We start from the raw sequence: 25,972 nt of genomic DNA, 5'->3' as shown, positions 1-25,972 counted from the left end.
AACTCATTGTAGCACCAATAGCAGCATTAGCTGAAGCAGTAGTAACGATGCAATCTGCTGTGCTAACAGACTCATGACTGACCTCATGGTAACAGCAGAGGAAGCAGCAAAGCTTTAAAGTTTGGCTGCCATAATAGCAGCAGCCTGGGTAAAGTAGCATTGGCTGTAATGATTAGCATGTATGTTAACAGCAGATCAAGTGGCTGAAGCATTAGCTGCAATTATTAGCAAACATGTAGCCACTGTAGCATCTAGCTATAAAGATAAAACATGATAGCAGCAGCCATGTAGCAGCTTTAGCATGAAGCTGTAATGATAAGCATGATGTTAGAAGCAGGCATGAAGCTAATTTAGCATGGAGCCGTAATGATAAACAGGTTAGCAGCAGGCATGTAGCAGCTTTAGTATGGAGCTGTAATGGTAAAAACATGATGTTAGCAGCAGGCATGTAGCAGCTTTAGCATGGAGCCGTAATGTTAAACATGTTAGCAGCAGGCATGAAGCAGCTTTAGCATGGAGCTGTAATGATAAACATGATGTTAGCAGCAGGCATGTAGCAGCGTTAGCAAGAAGCTGTAATGATAAAGATGATGTTAGCAGCAGGCATGTAGCAGCTTCAGCAAGAAGCTGTAATGGTAACATGATGTTAGCAGCAGGCATGTAGCAGCTTTAGCATGGAGCTGTAATGATAAAAATGACGTTAGCAGCAGGCATGTAGCAGTTTAGCAGGACGCTGAAACGATAAGCATGTTAGCAGCAGCCATGAAGCAGCTTATAGCATGAAACTGAACTGATAAACATGTTAGCAGCAGACATAGCAGCGTTAGCATGATTAACATGCTAGCAGCAGACATAGCAGCTGTAGCATGATGGTAAACATAATGTTAGCAGCAGACATAGCAGCTTTAGCTTGATAAACATATTAGCAACAAACATATTAGCAACAAACATAGCAGCTGAAGCATGAAGCTGAACTGATAAACATGATATTAGCAGCAGACAAGTACACAAAGGGGTTAAGTAAAAACAAAACCTCTGGCGAAACCAAACCCATAGGTACCTTTGAGGACAAAGCCAACAGAAGACCACTGTAGCAGCTGTAGCATGATGCACTGATAACAAGATGTTAGCAGCAGGCATGAGCAGCTTCAGCATGAAGCTGTAATGGGTAATGAAAAACATGATTTTAGCAGCAGGCATGTAGCAGCTTTAGCGTGGAGCTATAATGATAAACATGTTAGCAGCAGCAGCATAAACATGTTAGCAGCAGGCATTTAGCATGAGCTGTCAAGATATAACATGATCTCAGCATTTTACTAGCAGTAGCATTAGCTGTAATTATTAGCAGTTATGATAACAGGCAGCAGCAGTTTGAGTAGATCTAGCATTAGCTGAAATTATTGGAGAAATGAGACTGTAGCAGCAGCAACAAGAGCCACTATTATTATTAGACTAGACCTTACCCGTTTGAAGGTATGTGCTCCAATATATGTGCAGAGTGTGGGTTATGGAGAAATTAACTGTAACTGGTGCGTGTGTGAGAATATGTGGGAGCATCATAATGTAAGGAGCAACCCATGGAGGAGTGTATATTTTTTGATGGATGCAAATAATTTAACAGCTAAATTAGGCGAATAGAAGTATGGGGATGTATGCGCTTGCCATACCCGTCGGAAGATAAGACACACATCAAATGCACCCGGTGCATTAGTGACCCGTGCATGCAGGCAAACCACATATATGAGAGAGAGAGAGAGAGAGAGAGAGAGAGAGAGAGAGAGAGAGAGAGAGAGAGAGACACTGCAACATTCCTAACTGTGAGATTGGTGTTGACGAACTTCAAATTCAATAACAACCCTGTTACATTAGCCTGATACTTCAGTCCGCACATCACCACCCCCTGTTGGTGGGTGGTTTGTAGTGGAAAAGCATTTACTGACTGACTGAGTGACTGACCTCCTACTGACTGACCTCCCTAATTATATGATAGATGAATCATTATAGCATTCAAGGTGGCAGCACAAACTGATGAAAGTGGGTTAGACTGGAAGCCTGGAAATGAAGTCAGCCATGTGTCTGGAGCTTGATCCTGGGTGCTGAACCAGCTGCATGGTGTTTTGATGAGAGCAGCGCCTAACCATGAAGAGTTAGGTAAAAGTCTTCATATACAAAAACATCAGTTTGGAACTTATCAAACCCTAACTAAAATGATTAAGATTTAGCTTGTTGCATGCTGAAAAGAGAATGACATGGTTCAGAGGCAGTGGAGATATTTAAAGGCGGAGTCCAGTCGCCTGATAGGCCGACTGCAGATGACTGCAGATTGGCTAGAGGTGCACACCCTTTGAGCTGAGAGTGTCAACTTAGATCTTTTTTATTGAATTTACGCCGAAGCTACATTTCTCTCCAAAAGCCCTTGAATATGATTGAAAAGGATTAAGGATTACTGTGATTATGGTAGGCTTACGTTTCATATCGCACTCACCATACCTGTAACTTTCACTAGTCCCTCAAAATATTTTTTTGAAAAAAAAAAAAAAGAAATGGTGGTGGAACCCCATTTGCAGCCTATTGGGGAACCCTATAGTAGGGGGTAGAGGGCACAAGTACACAGTGGAATGAACCATGGGGGTGGGGGGTGGGGCGTTCCCCCCGGAAATCTTTGCTAATAAACGCAAGTGATAATAGCTCTGGTATGTAGAATACAAGCAATGGCTCTCATGGTGACCTCTGCTGTTAGGGACTTAATAACATAGTGTCTCATCTGTAATGTGTAAAGTTAAGTGTTAAGCCAAATTAAATCAAGAGTTGACTAGCATAACTCCATGGGGTTCTCCAAACTTGTCAGGCCAGGACCACCCAAAATAAATCATATTTGAACTGAGGACACCCCCCCTCTCCCCACCCTGGCAAGCACTTAGAATTGTAGGCATTACATTTTCTTTGACTCGGTTCCAAAGATACATAGGCCATGTCTTACATAATATTTGGTATTAAAAATGGTCTTAAATAGTCCTTAAATTGTAACTTTAGAAATGTGCACTTATCCTGTATGTTGGTTGAGTGAGAAAAACATATTGTTGCACCATTGCAGCTTTCACTGTGCCACCACCAAGCTCAATGTCTTCCCAGAGTTCCATGCAGGAAGGAAGGAAGGAATAAAAAAGAAAAAGAAAGAAAGTCTTCGCTTTGACTGGCAGTTCTGCCTTGGTGCCTTGGCAAATATACCAAGATGAAACTCATTGTCTCCCCTATACAGTACATAGTTATGCAATCAAACCCCTAGCAGGGACCTAAACATGTACCTTTATAATTTAGTGGGACATAATATTCAGGGTATATAATAACATTATGTACAATAAATACATGTAAGGTGCATGGTTTATAGGGAAAATGTCAATAAAATGATGCAATTGCAAAGCATAAAAACTGTGGCCTGTGCCACTGTATACTAGGGCATTCACCAAATATTCGAATATCAAAGTCACTATTCGACGTTGTTCACCGAAGTCGAATATTCGCATAAATTGTTTTATTGTTTTCTCTTTAAAAAATATATAGTTTATAAAACTTGGCTAGATAGGAAGTCATAAGAATGAGTTGTCAATGCCCCTGGTGGATGAATTTGATAATGCTCTATACCAGGGGTTCTCAAACCTTTTTAGGCTGTGACCCCCAAAATAAACATATTTGAACTGGGGACCCCCACCCTGACAAGCACTTGGAATTGTAGGTATTACCGTACATTTAATGTGACTCGGTTCCGCAGATAAAAATTGTGAAATTAGCTGATCTACATGCTCACAATGCCACGCAACACGAGGCGTTGTGAGCATGTAGATCTGCTATTTTCACAATGTTCGCCTCTTGCTTACTTATAATATTTAACAGTTTGGCCAGTCCTGTCAAATATTTGACTATTCGAATACTTTGAGGTAGAATAATTAGAATACTAAAATCACTATTCGTGAATGCCCTACTGTATACATTAGCCTACATTAGTACATTAGCGCCTGCAGCCTCATAAACACAGAAACATAATCCTGTGTGGTTGGCCTGTGTCGTCAGGAGGATAGTCTGGCAATAAAAGCCCTTTTTATTCGACCTGTGTCTCTTCCAGGTGGTAAGGCGGTGAAGAACCTGCCGGCCTTCCTGCTCCTGCACAACTCCCTGGAGCGCTCGTCAGACCCCCGGCTGTGCTGTGGGATTCTGCACACCCTGCGGACCGTGTGGGAGTGGGACCAGGCCAACTTCTTCCTGCTGGAGTGGACCTCCCACTCCCTGTCCCTGGCTCAGCTCGCCACCTGTGTATGGAGGAAGGCCCCCTCCGTTCACAAGCTCTTCTTCTCGCTGCTGGAGATGGTAAGACTTATAGTCAGGACTGGAGATTTCAGATAAAAGGCCTTCTATAAGGAGGTTAGAGGCATTTGGGGGTAGAAGCCATTTTACATACTGTAAATAAAGGGTGCGCAATCAGAAAAACATGGTTCCCAAGCAAAAAAATAATAATAATAATAATTTGCATAACAAAATGGCTGCCGGAATTGCCAATTTTTACATATTTCTTCATTAGATCTGTAACAAGCAGTGTTGGGAATAATGCATTACTAAGTAACAAAACTACTTTTCTTGGTAACTAATAACGTAACACGTTACCTGTACCTTTCCCATTCAGTAATGCCGTTATAGTTACTGTGGTTTAAATGGGCGCGTTACTACGTCACGTTCTACGATCCAAATGAACTGTTTCTCCCTGCAGCGGAGAGCGGACTGAGCGGAGCCTGTCTCTGTCATCAAATTTTACATAACTCTCATAGTCATGAGTGAAAGAAGTGACTGGCCTTGCACACTAACTTGAGCCAATGCGTTGAAGAGGAGCGATGATTGGTTGACCTAGGGTGAAATTTCAGGCTAAATCAATAAGGAACAGACTTGGGCGGGTTTTGTTGCCTTATGGGGAAATACACACAGAACACTACCAAACACACGCACAAGCCGCACAGCAATAATGACTATATACTTGGAAATATACTCATTATTTTGCAGGAATAAAAGACGCTAAAAATGTGTCAAAATATAAATTGTGTGCAGGACAGAAAACACTGGCCACAGCAAATAGCAGCAATGAAAACCTCCTGAAACACCTAACAAAAGTGCATGGGGCTATTAAACTAGTTGCCAAAGATCCCATCGTCTCTCTACCTCCAGTGACACAGATGGACCTCCTCCTCTTTTTAATTATATTGTTCCACTACATTTCATTATGATAATTGCTACAATGATAGGGAGTTGTCTTTTCTCTTACTGTGCCACAAAACAACTAAAAAAGATTTTTAAATGTGTTTTATTATTATTATTATTATTACTAGAAGCTGGGCCGCCCGAACTCGGAACAATGTAAATAGGGAATGAATGCCCCGCCCTTTAATGCAAACCCCATTATACCTGTTTTCATAGGACCCGTTTTGACCATCTGTCTGCCTGTGTCCATTTATGCCCATATATGGAGATATCTGTATCTGTCTGTCTGTCTGTCTGTCGGCGTCCATTTTATGTCCATATATGGAGATCACTGCAGTTATAGTTCTGGGTCCATTTTATGCCCATATATGGAGATATCTGTCTAGCTGCGTCCATTTTATGCCCATATATGGAGTATCTGTCTGTGCCTCCAACTGTGTTGCAGACAAAGGAGTATCTGTCTGTGCCTCCAACTGTGTTGCAGACACAGTGCCGGTTCCCCCTTTAATGCAAACCTCATTATACCTGTTGTCATAGGACCCGTTTTGAACATCTGTTTGCCTGTGTCCATTTATTATTATCTATTTTAGTGCCCGGGTAGCTCAGTCGGTAGAGCTCTCGCCTTTGAACCGCAAGGTCATGGGTTCGATTCTGGGCACCGCCAACTCAGCGTATGAGTAGCACGGCTTGGCAAGTCGTGCGGCAAGTACTGGGAGCTGATGGTAGGTGTGGCGCTCCACCTCAGCAGTCCATCTCCCAGGGGTCTAGCGCATTGTAACGGGGACAGACTCCCGCGTGTTACCGGCTGATACCGACAATAAGCCACTCCCGACCTACTTATTTATGCCCATATATGGAGATATCTGTATCTGTCTGTCTGCGTCCATTTTATGCCCATATATGGAGATCTTTGACCATCTGTTTGCCTCTGTCCATTTATGTCCATATATGGAGATGATCTGTATCTGTCTGTCTGCAATCCATTTTATGCCCATATATGGGTGCATTCATTTTATGCCCATATATGGAGAACGCACGTGCCCGTGGGACGAACGGTTCTCGAGATAAGCAGATTACATACATACACACACACTCACAGAGATTTTTTGTTGACTCATGTGGCGTACGTGATGTCAGAGCCTTTTATGAAGTGATGTCACAATGAGTCAGAGCTTTCGCCGATTTCCTCCGGAACAGCCTGATGTCAACAATCAACCCTGCATAAGGAGATTCCGAACGTTTCGCGCCGGTTCGGGAAAACCGCGCCCATATATGGAGAACGCGCGTGCCCGTGGGACGAACGGTTCTCGAGATACGCGGATTACATACATACGTGGGTGGGTGACGTGACGTAACGTTTTCGCTGTCCTCGGTGTCAAACATGTATAAATAAAAAATATATTTGTCAAAAACCTTCTGAATATTGTGCAGGACATTAAGCTTTATGTGAACTTACTCAAGATTAAAACATTTCATTCCTCATTTCTTCAGAATCTTCAACCAAACATGGCAAAACTCATATGGTGTGACTGTCCTGACCTTGTTTCTCAAAGTGGGAACTTGAATAAAACTAAGAAAAAGAATTGCTAAAAATCATTTGAAAATGAATTTAGGCTAAAAAAAATGTCTATTTTGAGCCTATATCTTTTCAAAGTCAAAGCATAATGTTTTCAGTCATTTCTGATCAAAAACATTTTGTCCCCCAACCCAAAATCATTTGGTGTGACACTAGTTTGGAAAAATTAAACAGGCAATTATTTGGACACCTATTGGCTAGAGAGGTCCTTCTTCTGTAAGGCTATTCAGCACTCCCAGCACAACTGCAAGACAGGTGTCTGAGGTGAGTTATGATTTTAACATTTTCATGAAATGCCATCTTGTTGAAACGTTGACAAACTCACCATTCTGGATGTCTTTTGGTGTGACACCTTTTCTTTAAAAAAAGCTTAAGTTATTTGAAGTTTTGGTCATATTTCCATGTAGATCTAGGCTGCTTTGTTATAGCTAGCATGCTGTTAGCATGCTAATGTGTACATAGTAGCCTCAAGGTAAACCTAAATGGAGAAAACAGTAATATGGTGTGACACTTAATCATATGGTGTGACATGTCTGCTTGTCACACCATATGACTTGACTGTCACACCATATGATTTATACTGTATTTAACTACAGATATAACAACAAATAACACAGTTCCATGTTTCTTTTGTACATTTAAACATTTGTTTTAAACATTTTTACATAAAATGTAATTTAGCTTCATTCAGTGATACTTCAAATTCATCAGACAGAGCAGAAACCCCTTCACAGAAACCTTAACATATTGTTTCAATCTAAACAATATTTTCTCTTTGTCTTAAACTATACATTCCATTTTCTTTTGTCAGCTGGAAAATGACAAGTGCTGAGAGAACGAGAAAGTACAGGGAGAAACTAAACAATGACCCAGCAAGGAGAGAGGAGCCAAAGGGGCGAGACTGCATTTTCTACGAAGAGCAGGAGGTTGTCTGTGGCATAGCAGAACCGCAACAAGGCAGCCGGTTTGCTACCCTCACCAAATACGACTGGCTGATGTACAATACAGTCTAAATGTATAATCTAATCTGATCTAATACTTTTGTACTTTGACTCACTGGACTGGACAGTGGACAGTGTTAAGGTAGGACCCGAGACAAAACTAGCGAAAATAGCTGATCTACAAGCTCTCAACACGTTGTGCTGCGAGAGCTTGTAGATCAGCTATTTTTAGAGTTGCGCAACCCAGCACTCTTTAGCTAGTGGAGATGTGGTGTAATGTCATGATTCCTAATTACATTTGTTCAACACAAAATGCTGTGTTCAAGTTCAGGAGACTTCGGAAAAAAGCAATTTACCTGAATGCTGAGTTCTGTTTCCACTAATTGGTGTTAATAAAATGTTGCCTTCAATGCCTTGGCTCCAAGTGTGGCTATGCGCCTTATTGTCCCTTTAGGATCCTTCTGCCGTGGGCCGGCAGAAGACTTAGGTGTGCGTAGCATTCCTGTGCACATCCTCATCATCCATCTACTACTACAATTCTTTCTTATCCCATGTTAAAGCCCTACAATAATATCCTGTTCAGAAATATTAAGGCCATGTTATCCTGGGTAATTGTTTAATCAATCAGTAAAGTTCAGTACTCACTAATAGGTAGGTTAAAACACAGTTTGCTTTGACACATGAAGATATGATCATACGGTGTGACACTAAATCATTTGGTGTGACATTCCAAATAGTGAGAAATCATACCTTTATTAATGATTAAACCAAAAAAATGTTTATGGATTACATAGAGAATATTATCAGGAAGAGTCACAAATATTTGTGTAATTTTAGAGAAAGTTTTGACAGAATACATTTAAAATATGTTGTAAGATCATGAACATGGGCCTCACACAGAGTGTCGATTATGAAAAAAATATACAGATATAATTAATTTTCAAAAAACTATAGTGGATCACTGGTTAGTTATGATAAAGGACTTTGATAAGTGAGTAACTTAAGAAAGATGTACTCCATTTTCATTTTATGAACAATTATTTTCACGTCACACCATATGACGATTTTAGGCACAAGTACAACAAACTGCTGAATAAAGTCTGATTCCAATAAAATATCTAAAAACAAAATGTATTTCCATAAGGTTGAGAGTGAGTAGAACAAAAGTAAATAACTTTTATGCCTGCAATTTAAAGTTTTTTTAAAAACACATTTTTTGGGGCGTCACGTCACTGACCCACATACACACTCACAGAGATTTTTTGTTGACTCATGTGGCGTACGTGATGTCAGAGCCTTTTATGAAGTGATGTCACAATGAGTCAGAGCTTTCGCCGATTTCCTCCGGAACAGCCTGATGTCAACAATCAACCCCGCATAAGGAGTTTCCGAACGTTTCGCGCCGGTTTGGCGCGAAGCTTCTGGGCCGCCGGTGCGGCCCAGCGTCTAGTCGGCGACCTGGCCAACTCGGAACAATGTAAATAGGGAATGAATGCCCCGCCCTTTAATGCAAACCCCATTATACCTGTTTTCATAGGACCCGTTTTGACCATCTGTCTGCCTGTGTCCATTTATGCCCATATATGGAGATATCTGTATCTGTCTGTCTGTCTGTCTGTCGGCGTCCATTTTATGTCCATATATGGAGATCACTGCAGTTATAGTTCTGGGTCCATTTTATGCCCATATATGGAGATATCTGTCTATCTGCGTCCATTTTATGCCCATATATGGAGTATCTGTCTGTGCCTCCAACTGTGTTGCAGACACAGGAGTATCTGTCTGTGCCTCCAACTGTATTGCAGACACAGTGCCGGTTCCCCCTTTAATGCAAACCTCATTATACCTGTTGTCATAGGACCTGTTTTGAACATCTGTTTGCCTGTGTCCATTTATGCCCATATATGGAGATATCTGTATCTGTCTGTCTGCGTCCATTTTATGCCCATATATGGAGATCTTTGACCATCTGTTTGCCTCTGTCCATTTATGTCCATATATGGAGATATCTGTATCTGTCTCTCTGCAATCCATTTTATGCCCATATATGGGGGCATTCATTTTATGCCCATATATGGAGAACGCGCGTGCCCGTGGGACGAACGGTTCTCGAGATCGAAAGGTTTCGTACGAAACCATGGTTTTCTTAGTTTAGGAGAAATGCACTCCTCTTGGGTTATCGCGCCTCCTAGCGTGCGATACAGAGCTACACATATGCTCCCGAATGACACAGTCGGAGGGTATGCCAGTCAAACGCCCCGCCCCACCCGTGGGCATAAGGCGCGAGACTGGCATGTGTACTTCCTCTTAACAACACCGTTCCTCTGCACGCAACATGCGCGCGAAGGGGCGTTTGAGGAGTGCATTTCTCCTAAACTAAGAAAACCATGGTTTCGTACGAAACCTTTCGTTTTCTGTCATTTACTCGAAATGCACTCCTCTTGGGTCACATAAACCCCCGGAAGCGCACACCCTCAAAATCCGCCCGCTCCGCCTGACAGGAGACCACACCCCCGGCGTGGCCCCTCCCCCACGGAGCCCCGAGCCCACCGGACTCGAGAGCGGAAGAAAGTAGAAAGACCCTGACAGACCGAAATCCGCCTCATGAACTAATAGGCCGACCAGGTCCGCCTCATAAAACCCTGACAGGCTGGAGCCCGCCTATTCACTAATAGGCCCACTAGCAGCCGTTTTATAAGGAAACAGGGTCTCCCCCTTTTACCGAGAGCAAAGGGACTTGGTCTCAGCTATAAAAAAGGGGGAAAAAGTCTTTAACTAGAGGAGGCGGCAACACCCAGGACCGAATGCGCCAATGAAGATGGAGCCACGTCCAAATGGTAAAAAACCACAAAAGTCGACGGAGTCGACCAGTTAGCCGCCGAACAGATCTCTTGGATCGAGACACCCCTGGCTAGAGCCCAGGAGGTCGACATTCCCCTAGTGTCATGAGCCCTTAGGCCCTCAGGAACCGGGACTTTAGCACAAGTGTAGGCCATCTTTATGGCCTGCACAATCCACCTTGAAAGTGAAGCTTTAGCCACCGCTTTCCGTCTAGGACCACTTTTAAAAGTGACAAACAGTTGGTTTGACGCTCTAATAGCCCTCGTCTTCTCACAGTAAATCCTCAAGGATCTTACCGGACAAAGACAATGTAGACGCCTATCCTCCTCCGAAGAAAACGGAGGAGGATGAAAAGCCACCAACTCGGTTGGCTCATGTATAATCACACGGTTCTTTGGGACAAACGCCAAATGGGGTTTTAGCAGAACCTTCTTGCCATCCTCACAGAATCTCATGCACACCGGGTCCACCGATAACGCATGTAGATCACTGACTCTTTTGGCTGTAGACAAAGCCAACAAAAGACTAGTCTTAAAACTCAAAAGCTTTAAGCTCGCCGCCTCCAGAGGCTCAAACGGTGGACGGCACAGCCCGTCCAACACCACACCCAAATCCCACGATGGGAAAAGGGACCTAGTAACCGGTTTAAGCTGGTGCACACCCGCTAAAAACCGAGCCACCAGACGGTGCCTACCCACCGTCTTACCCTCAAAGCCCACATGGCACGCTGACAGCGCCGCCAAGTAACCTTTAATGGTAGAAAAGGCAAGACCACTTTCTAACTTTTCCTGAAGGAAATTCACAACAAGCTGGACCGGAGCCTCAAACGCCACCACCGGTGACGTACGCTCCGCACACCAGTCTTCAAAGATCCTCCACCTCTTATCATAAGCCGACCGCGTGGACGAAGCCCTAGCACTTTGAATAGTCTGAACCGCCCCTGGTGTCAGACCCAAAGCGCTCAAAGACTCCCCTTCACGGGCCAAACCTGAAGGTCTAGCTTCGCCGGGTCGGGATGGAAGATCTCCTGCCCTGCCTGCCGTAGCAGATCTCTGATTGGCGGCAGAGGCCACGGGTTGCCGTAAAGGAGGGGAGATATCTCCGACCTCCACACGCCCCACCCCGGAGCCACCAACAATAGTTTGAGGCCGAACCGCCTGACCCTCTCCAAAGTCTGGGGGATCAGTTCCAACGGAGGAAACGCGTACAGCAGTTCCCTCGGCCAGTCGTGAGCCAGAGCATCCAGCCCCAGTGGGGCTGGCCCCGTCGCAGAGAAGAAAAGTGTACACTTCGCGTTCTCTGCTGACGCGAACAAGTCGACTTGAGGCTGACCGAACCTGCTCCAAATCTGTCTCACCACTCCCGGGTGGAGGGACCAATTTGCATAAAGGGGCTCCCCCCTGGACAGCAGATCTGCTCCGCTGTTCAGAAGCCCCGGAATGTGCGACGCCTTGATCGACGCCAAACGTGGTTCCCACCACAGCGTCAGATCCCGCGCCAGCTGATTGAGAGCCGGGGAGGAGAGGCCCCCCTGCTTGTTGATATAGCACATGGTCGTCGTGTTGTCCGTCCTGATCAACACGTGACACCCTTCCACAAAAGGCAAAAAATGTTTCAACGCCAGAAACACTGCCTTTAATTCCAGGAAATTGATGTGCCGCTTCTGTAGAGCGGAGTCCCAAACTCCCCTCACCGAACGGCCCTCGTGCGTTGCGCCCCAACCACTGAGGCTGGCGTCCGTTGTGATCACTTTCCGTGACACCACCACGCCCATACTGACCCCCTGGGACAGAAGAGTCACGTCCACCCACGGTCTCAGTGTGTACACACACCCTGGGGACACCTTGACCTTGCGGCGACCTTGTGTCGAGTGGATTTTGAGTGCCAACATCCACTTTTGAAAAGGCCTCATATACAGCCTGCCCAGCCTGAGTAGATGGATAGTTGAGGCCATCAGCCCTGACATAATCATGCAGCGCTTGTACGTGACCACTCTGCCCACGCGAAAAGATTTCGCGCAGGCCACGATCTTGACTAATCGCTCCTGTGAGAGTCGAGCCGTCATATTTATTGAGTCCAGCGAGATCCCCAAAAAGGTGGTCTGCTGAGCTGGTGTTAACATACTCTTTTTGAAGTTTATGTTGAACCCCAGAGAGGTTAACTGCGACATCACCACATTGGTGAGACGTGTCACCTCCTCTCTTGAACTTGCGCTTATTAACCAATCGTCCAGGTACGTCGCAAGTCGGATTCCCTGCTGCCGCAGGGGAGCTATAGCCGCTTGTGTCACTTTGACAAACACGCGGGGAGACAGAGAGAGGCCGAACGGGAGAACAGTGTATTCGTACACTTTCCCCTCGAAACCGAACCTCAGGAATTTTCTGTGTGGGGGGTAAATTCCCACATGCTGGTACGCGTCCTTCAAATCGAGGGACGTCCAAAAATCGTTGATTCTGATCGAGCGCAATAGCGCTACGTTCGTCAACATTTTGAAACTGTACTTTACCAGAAAATTGTTGAGGGCTTTTAGGTCCAGAATGGGCCTCAGCCCCCCCCCTTTCTTTGGCACAACGAAATAATGAGAATAAAACCCCAGACCGAGCTGATCTGTGGAAATTTCCCTGATCGCTCCTTTCCCCAATAAAGAGTGAATCTCCTCCCTCAGAATCAAAGCGGCCTGCCCCTTTGCATGCGTGAATATCACTCTGTCTGACAAGGGAGGCTGGGTTGAGAATTGTAGCCTGTATCCCTGCCTCACGGTGCGAAGCACCCAGGGACACGGCTTGCATGCTTTCCATTGAGTTAAATGCCTTGACAAAGGATTCTGAATGGGAGCTGACGTCAGACCTAACGGAATGTGATTGATAGGAATGCACGGTATGTGCATCCCCGGACACGACTCTGACGTCACCGGTAACGCGGAAGTCAAAGGGACTCGAGACTGAGTCACGTGACTTACTACTGAGCGTGACACCGTCTTGCTGTGACGCGAGGGCCTTACGTTTAATGCCTTTATCACCGGCGACAACACTTTGTTGCACGGTGGGACAGGAGGCAGAGGAGGAGTGTAAAAAGGAACGCATTCTTGTAAACACGTCCTGTCTAAAACCCTGTTTAATACTGCTGTCGCAGCTCTGGCTGGGACAGCTAAACAAGAAAGACTTCTCTGCCACCTTCTTACCTTGACTGGCGCTTTGGCGCCCTCTCGTGTCGGAAGGGAGGATTGAGGCTGTGGAACAATTAAACCTTTTATATTGGAAATGCCCCTTAAGGGGGTTTCCTTGAAGGCTGTTTGTGTTTGTGATTGTGGTACTGGGCATGCATATTTTATATATGGATGTCCCCAGTGGGGATTCTCCATTGTGTGTGCATTGTGAAAGAAGAGACCTTGTTTCGCAGACACATTCTTTACTGGGGAGAAAACATTTGGCACAGTAACAAAATTCACATTTACATTGGATTCCTCCACCCTGGGTGGCAGGATCAAAAGTGCACTGTGCTTGCGCGCTGGAGAGCCGTCCATGACCCTGTCTCCGTGCGCCGAGGGTGAGAAGGCCCTCTTTCTCAAAGTGTCATTTTCTCGACCCTCTCCCACGCCCCCTCACTGCTGCACTGTATGAAGGGCGAGCTGGTGGGCGCATCTCCTGGTGCTGGGAGCCCTGGTTGCTCTGACTTCTGTTTCTGCTCGTGCCCGAGGAGGAAGACGGAGCTCTAGGAGAACGATGGGGTTTCCCGCCCTGTCGGGGGGGTCCCTGATATCTCTCCCTATTACGGGAAGAGCGTCCTGAGTAACCTGACTGTTCTTTCCCTTTATCAGGTTTACCCAAAACAGCATCCACCACTTCTTTTTGGGCTTTATTGGTGTCGGTGATGACACGGAGGAAGGGTAACGCTCCCTCGAAGAGACTGTTGGGGGCTGTGTCCAGGCCCCTCAGCTCCTCTCGCCTCTCGCTGGCCTTTGGTTCGTCGCCTTGGAAGGGGACTTTCTGCAGCCACCTGAACCTCTCCATGCTGACAGCGACGTCCATCCCTCTGCCAGCCCATTGGATGGCATGGACGTTGCTCACTATTGCCAGCTGTAGCATGGCATCCCATTCAGCATAGGCTTCAGGAGGGAGGCGGTCCTTGTTTTGGAGCAGCATCTCTGCCATGGCTCCATTCATCAGCCCCACCACGTTTAAACTTTTCACAGAGAGCCCTGCAGCTTTATAAACATTTTTTACCATGTTGGAGACCTTGTTCTCGTCCTTGTTCTTGAACTTGGGCACAGGCTCCTGAGTGAAGGGGCATTCCGTGGGTTTAAACTGGGCACAGAAGAACTGATTAGTGGCGACATCCACAGGGGGAAGGCCGCCCACGCCAAACTTGTCCTCATCCGCCAGTGAGGTTGACAGAGCCATCTTCCCGGGCTCTCTGTGTTCTTTCCATGTGGAATGGAGAGCTTCTTTGAGCCCCGGGGTAGCGGGTAGCTTCTGAGAGCGAGGGACTGGTGTCTGTACCTCTCTCTTGCCCGCAAACTTGATCTCCGTTGAGCTCGCAGGGCGAGGCTCCACTGGCATAGTGAGGCCCATCTTGGCCACCGCCAGCTCAACCACTGCCAGCAGGTCCAGTTCTTGTGGGGTGGATTCTGCTGTGGCGCCCACCTTCTCCTTATCCACCGCTGCCTCCTTGGCAGGGGCGATGGGGGGGGCTTGGGGTGAGGTGCGAGGGGTGCCGCCATGACGGGGGCTTAGCATCACAATGTCCTCACTTGTCTCCTCTTGAACCAAACCGTCCTCCTCCTCCTCCTCTTCATCTTCCTCCTCTTCTCCTTCCATGGCATCTTCCTCCTCCTCGGAGGTGCCAAACTCGTCCGAGCCACGAGGCACTTTACGTGGCACGTTCTGTTGGGACGTTAAGAGAGGGGGGAAAGAGGGGGGGGCGGTGACCGCTGGAGTCATCAGGAACGGGTTGGTGGGGTGAGGAGTCCCACTGGTGGCCGCCTCGGCGGCGACCGGAGACAATGGCCCCGCCTGGAGTGGTCCCTGGAGGCTAGCCTGCAGGGCGGCGGAGGCCTGGAGAGGCCCGGTGCTGGTCAAACCAGGACCGGGCGTGAAGGAGAAGCGCGGGGTAGAGCCGAACATGCCGGTTCCACCACTGTGCGCTGTGGTAGAAATAGTGTACATCGGAGAGAAGCTACTGCGGATAGGTTCGCAAACACTAGGAGCCGCCTGGACAAACCTTGCTGCGGTGCTGGAAACAGGCCCGCTTCTTTGTCCTGGCGTGGCGGGGATCTGAGCGCCGTGTTCCATCTGAGCTCCCCGAGCGACGTGGCTTTGTTTGGGCCTTGCAGCGTCCATGTTCATGACCACCAGCAGACGCTGGTGAAGAACGGCCGCGTCCATCGTCGCGCAGAACACGCAGCTGTTTGGGAAGTAGAAACCTTGCCAAGCGTGTTGTAGCTCCAGACAGCCCAGGCAGATGGAATGCGGGTCCTCAGCGGCGATAAAGCGGCTGCACTCCGGATCCCCGCAGCGTCGAGGGAGGGGTGGTGAAAACAGACCCTCGCTAGACATGACGAAGGTAAGCTAAGCTAACCTAGGCTAGCCGCTTGTTATCGTTAGCAGCAAACAGCGAAGAACAAAACAGAGAAGAACAGACCAAGTTGAACGAAACCCGTGGGTGATGGTCCTACTCACCGCTAAGGCTAAAGTTGAATTCGAACTGGTCTTATACTGAGTAACTTGAAGAATTAATTAATTGTCGTAGAGTAACATGTGTAGACGTCCGTATCTCATGCGTGCAGAGGAACGGAAGAGGAAGTACACATGCCAGTCTCGCGCCTTATGCCCACGGGTGGGGCGGGGCGTTTGACTGGCATACCCTCCGACTGTGTCATTCGGGAGCATATGTGTAGCTCTGTATCGCACGCTAGGAGGCGCGATAACCCAAGAGGAGTGCATTTCGAGTAAATGACAGAAAAACGTGGATTACATACATACATACACACTCACAGAGATTTTTTGTTGACTCATGTGGCGTACGTGATGTCAGAGCCTTTTATGAAGTGATCTCACAATGAGTCAGAGCTTCCACCGATTTCCTCCGGAACAGCCTGATGTCAACAATCAACCCCGCATAAGGAGATTCCGAACGTTTCGCGCCGGTTCGGGAAAACCGCACCCATATATGGAGAACGCGCGTGCCCGTGGGACGAACGGTTCTCGAGATACGCGGATTACATACATACATACACACTCACAGAGATTTTTTGTTGACTCATGTGGCGTACGTGATGTCAGAGCCTTTTATGAAGTGATGTCACAATGAGTCAGAGCTTTCGCCGATTTCCTCCGGAACAGCCTAATGTCAACAATCAACCCCGCATAAGGAGTTTCCGAACGTTTCGCGCCGGTTCGGGAAAACCGCGCGTCGGGTCGGGTCGAGACCCGGCACTGCACTCCGTGCCGCGGCGGGGAACGCGCGTGCCGAATCTGAAGCCGGTGGGACGAACGGTTCTCGAGATACGCGGATTACAGACACACAGACACGCAGAGACTTCTCGCATTTATAGATAGATTATTTAAAGTAACTAGTAAATAGTTGGTTTTATAATTTAGTAACTAACGTAACTAGTTACTTTTTCAGAGCACTAACCAGTAAAGTAATTCGTTCTTTTTTTAAAGTAACTGGCCCAAACACTGGTAACAAGGCAAGCAACAGTGTTGTTCTGAGTGTCAGACAATGTGATTAAGGCATTTTTATTGGAATGAGTGCTAAGCCTTCTCCTAAATATGAAAATTAGTGGCCACCATTACAGAAAACTGTTTAGTACTCAAAGGGATCCACACACACACAGCTAGCACACACCTCAGTGTGCAAGTAGGGTGATGAGTGCTGTCTGTATGTGGAACCAAGCAGCGTTGGCACCATTTAGCACATACTGGCTACGAGTGCACAAGTCGCAAGTTAGCACCTTGACCAGCATAGTACAGCATAGTTTTTTTTTAGCAGTGCTACCTCTCCTACATCTGGCTTTGTCTGTTTGTACGTATTTATATGCAGAAACGCTTGCCATTGGCCAAGCTTCGCGGGACACTTAATGAAATGAAATCATAAAATGTATCAGCCTACAGACATATTTTGGTGTGCCCACATTGGGCTTTTTCCTCCATTGTGGTTTTCACTGTTTACAGTGAAAAGGTTTTTCTCCAGTGTGGATACGCTGGTGACTCTTCAGGTAACATAACCGACTGAAACTCTTGTCACACTGTTTACAGATGAAAGGTTTTTCTCCAGTGTGTATACGCTGGTGACTCTTCAGGTTACCTAAGTGACTGAAACTCTTGTCACACTCTTTACAGATGAAAGGTTTTTCTCCAGTGTGGATACGCTGGTGAATCTTCAGGTGACTTAACCGACTGAAACTCTTGTCACACTCTTTACAGATGAAAGGTTTTTCTCCAGTGTGGACACGCTGGTGACTCTTCAAGTGACTTAAAAAAATGAAACTCATGTCACACTCTTTACAGTGAAAGGGTTTTTCTACTGTGTGTATGCGCTGGTGACTATTCAGGTTATATAACTGACTGAAACTCTTGTCAATTGTCACACTCTTTACAGTGAAAGGGTTTTTCTCTAGTGTGGATATGCTGGTGAATCGTCAGGTTACATAACTTACTGAAACTCTTGTCACACTGTTTACAGATGTGAGTTTTCCTCCGTGTATAAGTAAGCTGATGTGTCTTTACTTCTCCTGGTTGAGTTAAAGTCTTGGTAAACCTTTGACTGTAATCGTCTGTGTCTCCTTGCTCCTTGCTTGTTACAATTCTGGTGATTTGCTGCAAGGATTCTGAGGGGATCTGTCCATTTATGGGCATTTGGCAGCAGAGGTCGGCATGGCTCGATTGAGATCGGAAGCATGTACAATCAGAACAGCAGACCGTAGTCTGGGAAGATTGAGAGCTCACTCCTTCCTGGAGTTGCGGTTCATCATCAAATCTGCATCTATCCATGGCCTGTGATAGGGACAGAGTTTTAGGCTCTGTTGGGTAATGGACAATGTATTTCTCCTTCTCTCACGGCACTGAGTAAGAACACTGCATGGTCATCTTCTGGTCTATTTTCCAAATATTATACATGCTGAGCAGAGCTCTGGTCTGACTTCACTCACAACACAAACGGTTGCCATGCATGCCTGACAACACTGATGTGCGCAGGCTGCCGGCCCTCCATATTTGGGCAAGAGTGACATCATCAATACGGCACATCGTGTCTCTTTTTCTGACATCACGCTCTGACATCACTGTGATGTTAGGGGTACTGCACTAACAGAATCCCTTTTATGCCCATATATGAAGATCCCTGATGTTATTAGTGGGGCTGTTAAGCTCATTATATGGAAGGTATTGTGCATTTTATGATAGAAGCATGAAACTTTCTACAGTGTTTCTATATACTATGAAGTTTATTTTCAGACGTGGAACCACTTCTGAATTGACCTCTGCGGCCCCCGAAATCCAAGATGTCCGTCCAAAAAAGTGTTTTTACCTTTATAACTCCAAATGCATTGATTTTAAGACCCATAAATGTATTAAAGTTGAATATAAAATCAGGCATTGCGGACATTTTGGTACCAGGTACGTGTCTGTATCCATTTCAGTTCTTGAGATACAGCATATAGGTACACCTGAGTCTGTAAAAGTACCTCTATGTTGTATCTCAAAAACTGTAATAGATACAGACATATACTTGGTACCAAGATATCCGCAATGCCCAACTTTATATTCACCTATAATATGTTTTTTTAAAAACCAATGCTTTTGGAGTTATAAAGGAAAGAACACTTTTTTGGACGGACATCTTGGATTTCGTGGGCCGCCATCTTTGATTTTCACGTGGCTCGGCTTCTTAAATCAAAAAGTGGCCTCCAAAGATGATGTGTACCAATTTTCACGCTTGTATCACCGAGTGAACGATTGCTCTTATTATTTCCTGTACTATGAGGCAAGACTCCTGATCAAGATCTAATTCTTCATTGTCAGTTTCTTCATTGTCAAATTAGTTTTTGTACCAAGCTGCACAGGCACATCCATATGCTCCACTTCAGTAAAGCCCTCTTTTATGACAGAGACAATGCCCTATACTGCACTGGTTTACACTTGCCTGTAAGTGGAAAGCAGTGCACAAACTGTTCCAAGCATCTGGCCTGAAAAGGTTCTTCAGTTTAAAGCTGGGGGACCAACCTGCCTTCTACCATGTGCCAGCCACAATTCATTAATGAGGGCTTTGGATACCCTTGTTGATAGTGGATCCTCACTGTATACTTAAAAGTGGTAAAATCAGATTTAGCTGCTATAATGTTGAGTGAATTTCCAAACGTATTACTGCTAATGTGGTAGTGAAATGAAAATGCAAGTAGCAAAGCAAATATTAGTTGATGCTGGCAAAAGTGATAATGAATATAATTGTCTTTGGGTGTGATGGAGGATATGGCTGATTCTGTGTGTGCAGTCATACCTGGTTGTCAGGGGGCCAAAGCTGATATTGACTTGACCTAAGATAACACCTCCTGGTTGTATTCTCACAAATCAGTACTGACCATTTATTTAAAATTTGCAGCAATAATGTTGAGCAAAGTTGCATAATGTAAATGTACCGCTAATGTGGTAATGTAATGAAAATGCAGGTATAAAGCTAATATTAGTTGATGCTGGCAAGAATAATATAATGGTGAATATTATTTCAAGAGCATGATGCCCTGGTTTGCTGCTTATGATCACAGACATGAGACAGTTGTAAACCGTTGGTCCATCACCTACAATGAAGGTGTTTGTGGAACCTTGGCAGAGGATACCAGATCATGTTTTGGACTGACACATGATGATGAAGACACCAAGAATCAAAAGATATCACATCTTCCAATAGGAGAATGTTTATGATCTAGTGTCTCTGATAACTGGTGATGTTGATTCAGAAGATACACTGAAGGACCTTGGAAATGCTGCAGTCTGGCAAGAAAATTATCATTTAATTTGTTGGGAACCAACTGATCACAAAGTATAAAGACTTCCACGAAAGACTTCCATGACAGCCTCTTCAAAAACATTTTCAAGCCTCTACAGTGCAGAGTGCTCTCACTGCCAGTTCACTATAGGAAAAAAGAAAGCCTGGAAATTGTTCCAGCCCTCAACTTCTCCATAACTTTGGTGAGGATGAAGTACCAAGTACAGCACTACAGCTACTATCTCATTGGCAGTTTGTATGCACACTCTATGACCCCAAATCAACAGCAAATCAATTCATGCAGTTTCTGTGGCCTGTTTTGAAAACTGAAAGCCAATATTGATACACTGCCGCCAACAAGTGATGCCCTGACTCTGCACATCATGAGGACCCACTACCAGTAAGACTCCCTAATCGGGAGATAAGCGACCGTAGGTCTCGCTAGAAGAGGGCCATGTGAGAAATGAGGGGTGGGGTCTCCGCGTTGCCTTGGCGGACGAATAGGTACCGGCCCCGGCTCTCCCGGACGCTCCTAGGCCGAGTTAGGGCATTTTATGTGAGCTGCAGTGGAGGGGGTCCTCCACTGGGGGCGCCACCACTTTTGCATCCGTTCTGGAGTACCAGGAGTGGGTGTACCCCGGGAATTCCCCGTGAGCAGCCCCGTGGGGGTGGTCATTTGGTCATTTTTGCACATTTGGTAATTTTTTTTACACCTGGGGGTCCCCCAGGGACCTGGGGGTCCCTGGAACTCCGGGGGTCCTTGGAGGTTGTAGTTTGGCAGTCAAGGAGTTTGTGTGAAAATTTTGGCATGGATCGGGGCAACGGTGGCCGAGATATGAGTAGGGGGAAAGTGTGACGTGTATGTGGTAATGTTTTTACACCTGGGGGTCCCCCAGGGACCTGGGGGTCCCTGGAACTCCGGGGATCCTTGGAGGTTGTAGTTTGGCAGGCAAGGAGTTTGTGTGGAAATTTTGGCATGGATCGGGGCAACGGTTGTGGAGATATGAGCAGGGCAAAAGTGTGACTGACTGACTGACGGACTGACGGACTGACAGACAGCCCCTGGAGCTTTTGATAGTAAATGCGACCTACGGTCGCAATCAACAAGGGTATCCAAAGCCCTCACCAATGAATTGTGGCTGGCACATGGTAGAAGGCAGGTTGGTCCCCCAGCTTTAAACTTAAGAACCTCTTCAGGCCAGATGCTTGGAACAGTTTGTGCACTGGTTTCCATTTACAGGCAAGTGTAAACCAGTGCAGTATAGGGCATTGTCTCTGTCATAAAAGAGGGCTTTACTGAAGTGGAGCATATGGATGTGCCTGTGCAGCTTGTTACAAAAACTAATTTGACAATGAAGAAACTGACAATGAAGAATTAGATCTTGATCAGGAGTCTTGCCTCATAGTACAGGAAATAATAAGAGCAATCGTTCACTCGGTGATACAAGCGTGAAAATTGGTACACATCATCTTTGGAGGCCACTCTTTGATTTAAGAAGCCGAGCCACGTGAAAATCAAAGATGGCGGCCCCCAAAATCCAAGATGTCCGTCCAAAAATGTGTTTTTTCCTTTATAACTCCAAAAGCATTGGTTTTAAGACCCATAAACATAGTTGAATATAAAGTTGGGCATTGCGGATATCTTGGTACCAAGTATATGTCTGTATCTATTACAGTTTTTGAGATACAACATAGAGGTACTTTTACAGACTCAGGTGTACCTATATGCTGTATCTCAAGAACTGAAATGGATACAGACACGTACCTGGTACCAAAATGTCCACAATGCCTGATTTTATATTCAACTTTAATACATTTATGGGTCTTAAAATCAATGCATTTGGAGTTATAAAGGTAAAAACACTTTTTTGGACGGACATCTTGGATTTCGGGGGCCGCAGAGGTCAATTCAGAAGTGGTTCCACGTCTGAAAATAAACTTCATAGTATATAGAAACACTGTAGAAAGTTTCATGCTTCTATCATAAAATGCACAATTGGTTTGGTTAACCGCCCCACTATATCCCTTTAACTTAGACAAGCCGATAAGACTTTTTTTTGTGGTGTCTATTCTTTTAGTTGACCTTGTACCATGCAGTGAACTGTACTGTCATGTACCTTTTCCTATGCAAACCTCTAATAAATCCTCAATCAATCAATCAATCAATCAATCAATCAATCAATGATAGTTGGAACCAAATGGACCCATAAGGGTCTGTAACTCAGAGAGTGTAGGCTACACAGAGACAAATGGGCCCTGGCGTGTCCATTTGGTTCCATTTGTACACAAATTAACATTGATTTTACAATCTAGAGATCGATAGAAATGCCATTAAAAAGGCCTAAATGCATGTCAAACTGTAGGGAGGAAACTATAAGGGTTGGGAATCACTGCTACTAGCCTACAGCCCCTTGGTGTGAAGCAGACAGACTGTGACAGCCGCCTACAGGCCAAAATTTGGGAAAATATTTTAAACATTTGGGGATTATGAGAAGTAGAGACACATCTGAAGGTGATAAAGTTGATGTTGGGCAAGGTACATGCGTTATTGATTTTTGTATTGTGTTTTTTAGACAATTGAGCGTGGAGTTACAGATGGACGGTCGGACCAACCAGCATACACATTATTTTTTGGGGCGATTCTAATTAGGTTGTGGGATATCAAAATGTCTAATAAATCTTGGTTTCCCCCACACACAGGTGGTATTCCAGTTGAACTACATCCCCCACGAGACCTTGCGTGCAGTGCAGAGTGTGCTGAAGCAAGGATTGGCTGAGACACTAGCTGGTGGCGGGGCGGAGTTTGGAGTGACGGCCCTCAGCTGTTACCACAGGTGAGTAGACGGCTTGGCTGCAGCTGACCTTGGGCTGTCACCATTATTAATTACATTTTACTTGACCATTCATTGTCACACAAATAATTGCAATCAACAATTTCATTGTGTCACTTTTAGGCCTCACACTGTGGCAGATATGACAAAAAACATAAATATATAATACTAGCCCTTACCCGTTCAAAGATATGAGCTCTGAAATGATGTGCAGTGTGTGGGTTATGGGGTGTGCACTGTGCACACAGTATATGAGGGATGGAAAGTAACTTTAACTGGTGCTTACATGATAATATGTAGGAGCGTCAATGTAAGAAATACCCGTTTCGTTTAATGGCTACAGAGATACTGTGTACCCATCTGCATGATTTTTGGACAACATCTGTAACAGGGCCAGTCCCCCCCGGGCTTCACAGTTATGTTAGGTGTGTTCATATGCTAATGGTGATGCGATTTCAGATCAATTGCTCCAGCCACTGAGGAGAAACGCTGTTTCAGACAGACAGATTTTTGGAAAATTATATGTTTGATATCATGGTCAAGATATACGCCATATTTCATATTTTATACTCAAAATCTGTTACAAAATTGTGGAAATAGCCGATCTACAAGCTCACCAAAATGTATGAGGCTTTCTCAACATGGAAACGATTACGACGTTTATGGAAAACAATTGCGATTCATGGGTTGCATTGTCCTACACCAGCCATGTTGAGGACCAACACAGGTGTTCTGTAGCCATAAATTATAACTACCAGGAGATGTCGCTAATATTCGGACGTTATGTCTCTCCTGGAGTTATAAGGCAGAGTCATATGGCTCTCGCTGGTTGAGCCCCAACGTCCACATTCGGCTCAAAACATGTACAAATCAATATTAAGTTGCTCACCGCATCGTCGAAACAGCTTTATATCTACCGGTGAGCCCACTCGTTGGCATGTGTTAGTCCATATGTTTCTAATAAATATAATGTTTACTCAAACTTCTCCGAAACTCCCGTTTCCTCGTCGGAAGGCTTCCGCCTTCAGAACGCTTCAGAACTACAGAACGTTGGAATACTTCCGCATACAAAAACGTCATGTCCTAGTATGAGCGAATCGCAACGGCGATCAACGTCACGTGATATGTTCGGCCATTTTTACCCAAGCAGTTCAAAAACAAGGAAAGCGATGACACTCTGAGAAGTTTGAGTAAACATTAATTTATTAGAAACATATGGACTAACACATGCCAACGAGTGGGCTCACCGGTAGATATAAAGCTGTTTCGACGATGCGGTGAGCAACTTATTGATTTGTACATGTTTTGAGCCGAATGTGGACGTTGGGGCTCAACCAGCGAGAGCCATATGACTCTGCCTTATAACTCCAGGAGAGACATAACGTCCGAATATTAGCGACATCTCTTGGTAGTTATAATTTATGGCTAGGTGTTCTGATTGGCGTAGGTTACAACATTAGTTCTATGCTAATCGGACAAATTGAAACACCTGTGTTGGTCCTCAACTTGGCCGTTTAGGACCACAAATGCAACCCATGAATTATGTAATAGACAGTCTTAAGCTGACCACTACTAGGTAAGCATAATATGTCAGTAGTGGGACCACTTAGACCATGGCTACACGAATATGTATCTTTTTCGCACCTTTTGTTGTGAGATTGGGGCTTGCAGCCACACGAAGACGGAGATTTCAGCCGCTAAACAGGATATTTATTCTGAGCGGATAAAAGTGAAGATTTACAAAAATATCCGATTCAGTGGATCCGTGTAGGCATGAAAAACGGAGTAGGCACGCATTGCTATGGTATTACTAATCGCTTACTGCCACCGCGCCAACCTACTGGCCTGGCATGCTTTTTGGAGCTGATCATGGGAGCTAGATATTATTATTGACTCGTGTGGACCTGGATATTTTTCTATATGTGCGATCCGAAATAGATCCATATTCGTATAGCCGTGGCCACAGACTCTCCATTCCTCTCTGCTCTCTAGGATGACTGTGCGTAGTGGCCTGGTAGCAGAAGTGCTGAGCGACGGAGGTCTTCTGGAGCTCCTCTTGGGGGAACTCCGAAGGAGAGCCAACATCCTCCGCAAGGCTGGAGTGGTCCCTGCATCTAGAACAGGTACTCATCCAAATAGTCCTCATGCAGTATACTCGTTTCTGTCTCTCAATGTGATCAGACAAATAGTATTTGACCACTCAGCGTATGCACTAACTTCGTTCCCAGCCTTTTATCTCACAAGAGAAAAGCCTGGTAAAGATGGCAAAAAGTTTATATAGGGTGGGACCGTTGTATGTACTTTTTCATCACAACACTGTTTTCCTGCCCTAGGAATTTTATCAGATCTGCACAGTATCAATGTAACCTACTTGGACATTCCTTCTTGCAGCCTACATCCATTAAAGTAGCAGTTCTTTTTTGGTGTTCTTAAGTACTATATATTTTTGTCTTATGGCAAATAGCAGATCTTCAAGCTCACAACGCATCTTAGTGATACACATTGTGTCTTGTAGAACTGCTATTTATGCTAATTGTTTTTTTGTTTTTTTTGTTTTT

General features: G+C 45.3%; 1 protein-coding gene across 1 annotated transcript in view; it reads left to right on the top strand.

The window, feature by feature from the left end:
• Positions 1-25,972, top strand: part of LOC308280682 (WD repeat- and FYVE domain-containing protein 4-like) — a gene marked incomplete at both ends in the record, with an annotated part of 99,086 nt that overhangs the window by 24,820 nt on the left and 48,294 nt on the right. Inside the window, 3 exons of the mRNA XM_080755005.1 lie at positions 4,121-4,362; positions 23,284-23,417; positions 25,407-25,537. Coding sequence (XP_080611131.1) covers positions 4,121-4,362; positions 23,284-23,417; positions 25,407-25,537 — 507 coding nt within the window. The remainder of the gene's footprint in view (positions 1-4,120; positions 4,363-23,283; positions 23,418-25,406; positions 25,538-25,972) is intronic.

This window comes from Nannobrachium achirus (assembly GCF_963921795.1).
Source record: "Nannobrachium achirus genome assembly, contig: SCAFFOLD_247, whole genome shotgun sequence".
In the NCBI taxonomy this organism is placed as follows: Eukaryota; Metazoa; Chordata; class Actinopteri; order Myctophiformes; family Myctophidae; genus Nannobrachium; species Nannobrachium achirus.
This window is presented reverse-complemented; position numbering and strand designations above follow the sequence as displayed.